This window comes from Hylobates moloch, unplaced genomic scaffold (genome assembly GCF_009828535.3).
Source record: "Hylobates moloch isolate HMO894 unplaced genomic scaffold, HMol_V3 SCAFFOLD_4491, whole genome shotgun sequence".
NCBI classification, from domain to species: Eukaryota; Metazoa; Chordata; class Mammalia; order Primates; family Hylobatidae; genus Hylobates; species Hylobates moloch.
The window spans coordinates 801-5,489 of record NW_026656766.1 but is presented as its reverse complement, the minus strand read 5'-3'; the positions used below and the strand labels follow the sequence as shown (position 1 = coordinate 5,489).

General features: G+C 52.6%; 1 protein-coding gene across 2 annotated transcripts; it reads right to left on the bottom strand.

Moving 5' to 3' along the window:
* Positions 1-353: 353 nt before the first annotated feature.
* Positions 354-4,385, bottom strand: LOC116465334 (DNA dC->dU-editing enzyme APOBEC-3B-like). Of its 2 annotated transcripts, none has more exons than XM_032148449.2 (4): positions 4,262-4,385; positions 2,515-2,671; positions 679-958; positions 354-472 (listed from the first exon to the last, which is right to left on the bottom strand). In XM_032148449.2, the coding sequence occupies exons 1-4, from the start codon at positions 4,276-4,278 to the stop codon at positions 354-356; spliced, it is 573 nt and encodes a 190-aa protein (XP_032004340.1). In that variant the 5' UTR covers positions 4,279-4,385. The 2 variants fall into 2 exon arrangements, with proteins under 2 accessions (XP_032004340.1, XP_058291259.1); XM_058435276.1 differs by lacking the exon at positions 4,262-4,385 and adding an exon at positions 3,870-4,002.
* Between the last annotated feature and the right edge of the window lie 304 nt (positions 4,386-4,689).

The window sequence follows — 4,689 nt, the reverse complement described above, 5'->3', positions numbered from 1 at the left end:
TTCCACATCTCCTGCCCAGAGTTGTTCCCTGGCAGGCTGAGCTCTTGCCTCCTCTTGTCCCCATGTCATAGAAGGCAGCGGCTGGTGTCCCAGGCCACTCTGTCTTGCTGTTTGTTCCTCTAGTCCAAGACCCAGGTGCCTTAGAGGCAGAAGGGGCCTCTTACTCACAGGAAGGGCCCAGAAAAGCAGGGGGAAGGCAGTGTGGAGGGAGCATCAGGAGTTAAGGGAAGGCGGTGTGACCATAAGGGCAGGCAGTCGGTCAAGAGGGAGGGCGGGAGGGCCAGGCCAAGGGAGGCCTCAGGAGGATGAGCAGGAGGTGAGAGGAGAGAGACGATGAGGCCAGAGGGAGACCCTCACCTGAGAATCTCCTTTAGTGTGTGGTGCAGGAATGCATAATTGGCATCGAATTTGTACCAAGGCATGAATGGCTCACCTTCATTGTACACAAAGTTTTCCCAGCAGTATTCAAATTCTGAGATGAAGAAGCGGGAAGCAGTCAGGCTCTCCCCTGACCCTGGCACGTCCTCTCAGGCCTGGTCTCCTGGCTGTCAGTTGCAGTCAGTGCCAGTCCCACCCCTACAGGCTGCCCTGGGACACCCCCAGCCATGGCATTGCAGATCCATCCATCTTTCATGCTGTTCCACCTGCTCACGCTCCCCTGACCCCTCCACCTCTCACCTTCATAGTCCATGATCTTCACGCGGGCCCCTGCCTGACTCAGCCTGCAGAGCGCCCTCTGCCAATCTTTTTCCCAGTAGTAGTAGAGGCGGGCGGCGGAGATGGTCAGGGTGACATTGGGGTGCTCAGCCAGGAATTCGGCCACCTTCGCCACACAATCTGGGCAGGGGGTCCAGGATACAAACCAGGTGATCTGGAAGCGCTTGTAAGCAGGCAGCTGGTTGCCACAGAACCAAGAGAGGAAGCACATTTCCGCATGGTACTCGGGCTGGAAATACATCTGAGAGAGGAGCAGGGGGCAGGGGATGCTCTGAGAGGGGGAGCAGGAGGAGAGCAGGAGTGGGGTAGGGGTCGGGCAGGGGCCAGGACAGGAGTCCAGGGGATCTTGCCATTGAAGCTCCTTTCTTCCATCCCCCCTGTTTGGTTTGAGTGATTGTCTGCTCCAAAGCTCACGTTCAGTGTTAATTGCTATGGTAATGGCCTTAAGAGGTGGCACCTAGAAGAGGCTATGAGGCTGTGGGGACTACACCTTTGTGGTTGCCACTGCTGTGGTTATTCAAGGGTGACTTCAGCACCTCTTTCTGTCTCTTGCCCTCTATCTGGAAGGGCAGCGTGTCAGACTAAACTCCTGCTTCCTCTTGCCCCCGTGGCATGGAGCAGCAGTGACTCGACATCCCAGGCCACTCTGTCTGGAGCATCCCCTGAGCTTCTGGCAACAACCTTCACCCTCACGTGACTGTTCAGTTCGCAGGCTGAGGCAGGAGAATCGCTTGAACCTGGCAGGTGCAAGTTGAGAGTGAGCCCTTGCACTCCAGCCCAGGCAACAAAGAGTGAAACTCAGTCTTAAAACAAAGCAAAACAAAAACAGAACTGTGGGAAGTGGCCAGGTGCGGTGACTCATGCTTGTAACCCCAGCACTTTGGGAGGCCAAGGCAGGTGACTCACCTGAGGTCAGGAATTCCTCAGCCTGGTCAACATGGTGAAACCCTGTCTCAACTAAAAATAGAAAAAATTAACTGGGTGTGGTGGTGGGCTTCTGTAATCCCAGCTATTGGGGAGGCTGAGGCCAAAGAATCACTTGAACCTGAGAGGTGGAGGTTTTAGTGAGCCGAGATTGTGCAATTGCACTCCAGCCTGGGTGCCAGAGCGAGACTCCATCTCAAAAAAAAAGGAAAAAAAAGAGAAAAAAGAAATGTGGGAAAAATACACAATTGAGAGCCCACTGCTGGGCATTTTATTTATTGTTGTGTTTTCTGCATTTCCAGCTGCTTAGGTCCTACTGTAGCAAGGGTTAAAAAAGAAAAGAAGAACAAGTTTTCCTCTGCCTAGCCAGCTCACTCCAAGGACAGTTATAGCACTGCCTGAAAAGTCAAGGCCAAAGGAATGGGCTCCAGACACCACCCCCACACCCCTCCAGAGCAAGGTTGCAGAAAATAAAAAAAAAATTAAAAAAAAGACGAATTCCTTTACTGTCTCTCCTTTCCAGAACCATTAATTATAACTATATTTTACAAATGTCTGTATTTAGCCAGTTCCTGTTTTTCTTTTGATGTAGCTGCAAGGCCACCAGCTATAGAAGGCCCCAAGTTATGCCAAGTCATCTGTTATGCTATAGATTATGTGACCTGTCACTGTTTGATTGATTGCCTTTGTTCTGCTTCTGTAAGTTTGCTTATAAATACTTCAATCTGTCTTTGTTAAGGGCTCAGCCTTTTTGGATGTGAGTCTGCTGAGCCGGTGCACCTAAATAAATCCTCTTGTCTCACCCATATCAGTCTCTCCAGTCCTCTAATTCCTGCAACACTGCCTGTGATTCTATTGAAGTTTGAGTGGTACCTGGCCTCGAAAGACCCCTGTGTCCCAAGGGAGCTTTGAGGGGTCCTTCCTTATTTTCACTTCATAGCACAGCCAGGTGTAGCTCCGACCACAGAGGATGGGTTCGTTTTCAAAGTTGTAGTAGAATGTGGGTCGATACATCCGCTCCATCGGATTTCTGAAGGCACAAGAGAGAAACCGGCCCATGCAGGGAGTCCTCCCTGGAGTCCTCGGGGCTCATGTCCACTGAACACAGCTCTGGGGACGGCCCTGGGCCTCTACCACCCTTCCACAGCCCTGAGAATTTCTGCTGCCTTCCCAGGCAGGAAGACTGAGGGGAGAGGAAGAGGAGGGGATGCTGTCAGGGGGGTGGGGGTGATCTCTCCCAGCTCTGGCCCAACTCTGGCCTTTCCAGGGGTACATTCCCCACCCTCCTAGTATTTCTGCCCACCCACTCCCCAACCCATTAGGAAAATGCAAAAGAGAATAAAACTCTTCACCCCTAAAAAATAGCTTTTAACCTTTCAGCTCAATTCCCTCCTGATGTTTCACTCTGCATGTTAACATTATTTTAAAATCATGGTAGAACCGAATTCTGAGGCCCAGGCCACTCTTCTAAGTGCTGCGCAGGTGTGGGCTCATGTGAGGCTGCCCTAGGCCTGCAGGGGTCATTCCCATCTTACAGAGGAGGGGCCAGAGGCACAGAGAGGTGGAGTAACCTGCCCAGGCCACAGAGCTGGGGACGGATGGAGCAGGGGCCCCTTTCCAGGCCAGCCCTGTCCAGCATCTGCATCACGGGCCCTGTAGGAGAAAACTGATGGGGACTGGGCTCTCTTTTCACTAAATTTTAAAATAGGAGCATTTCTCCTAATCATTGCATTTTTTTCTCACATTCTCACATTCCATGTTACTGGTCTTTTTTTTTTTTTTTTTGATGAAGTCTCACTCTGTCGCTCAGGCTGGAGTGCAGTGGCATTATCTCAGCTCACTGCAACCTCCACCTCCCGGGTTCAAGCGATTCTCCTGCCTCAACCTCCCGAGTATCAACCCGTGCACCACCATGCGCAGCTAAGTTTTGTATGTTTTTTAGTAGAGACGGGGTTTCACCATATTGGCCAGGTTGGTCTCAAACTCCTGACCTCATGATCTGCCCACTTTGGCCTCCCAAAGTGTTGGGATTACAGGTGTGAGCAACCACGCTTGGCCACTGGTCACGTTCTAAAAGATGAAGAGTGACCTTGGAGTGGAACCTGTCTGGGGACATCTGCTCACCGTGGAGTCATCCTTGGATGACATGATTTATCTTGTGCTTCAGAGACCATTCCTGCCCCCACACCCTCTCCTAAGACTTCATATTTAAGCAAAGTAATTCTTACAGAAATTTCATCAAAGCGCTGAGAACAAAATGCCTGATTGCTCCAATCATCCTTTGGTTCAATTCTCCCAGTTCCTGAGCTCAGGAATGGTGGGAAGCACACAGAGGGAGCACCCACTCAGGGTGGGGACTAGTCCGGGCATGACTTTAATGGAGAGTCTCAGCAGGAGGCCTGGGCTGGTGCGGGTGGGGGAGGGGGCCCATTCAGAAGCAGCAGTGGGGTGATCACACAGCAGGGCAAAGAGCCTGACTGGGATTCAGGTGGCAGGGGAGCCAGAGGGGAGGGGGCCCAGGGCTGGGGCAGGGGCAGGGGGAGGCCAGGGTTGAGGCCCAGCAGGACCACCAGGCAGGAAGGGACAGGAGGGGCCCAGTGGACATAGTGGGCAGCGGTACCTGATCTGTGGATTCATGCTCAGCCTCTTAGATAAGCTTGTCCCAGTCCTGCTCTTTTTTTGAAGCACTGTGTTTTCACTTCCTGTTTACAGCGTCCTTGCAGTTGGACAGCCCTCCTTAAAGTAACCTCTCAGGGCCTTGTGAGTCATGGCCCCTCCCCATTCCTGCTCAGGCATTGGTGTGGGAGGCCCCCGGGTGCTTTATGTTTCTCTGGCTCTGGCTCTGGCTCTGGTTTTCCCTGGGCCCTTCCTGCTGGCAGAGGAACCTTCGATAAAGACAGGCTGCTCTGTCTTTATCTGTCTTGGGCAGGACCCAACGGAATTGCAAAGAGAAAGAGAAAGGCATTGCAGCCAGAGCCCGGAAGGCGGGTCCAGATCCAGCTGAGAGAGGAGCAGGTGCCCCCTTGCCTGGTGGATGGGCAGGCTGGA

Bases quoted from the DNA above. Each gene is read 5' to 3' on its own strand.
- LOC116465334 (XM_058435276.1), bottom strand. From the start codon at position 3,919: ATGATTGGAGCAATCAGGCATTTTGTTCTCAGCGCTTTGATGAAATTT. The intron at 959-2,514 runs GTACCACTCAAA...CTCCTCTCTCAG, and splicing joins CAGGGGTCTTTCGAGGCCAG to ATGTATTTCCAGCCCGAGTA. The intron at 473-678 runs GTGAGAGGTGGA...TCTTCATCTCAG, and splicing joins GAAGATCATGGACTATGAAG to AATTTGAATACTGCTGGGAA.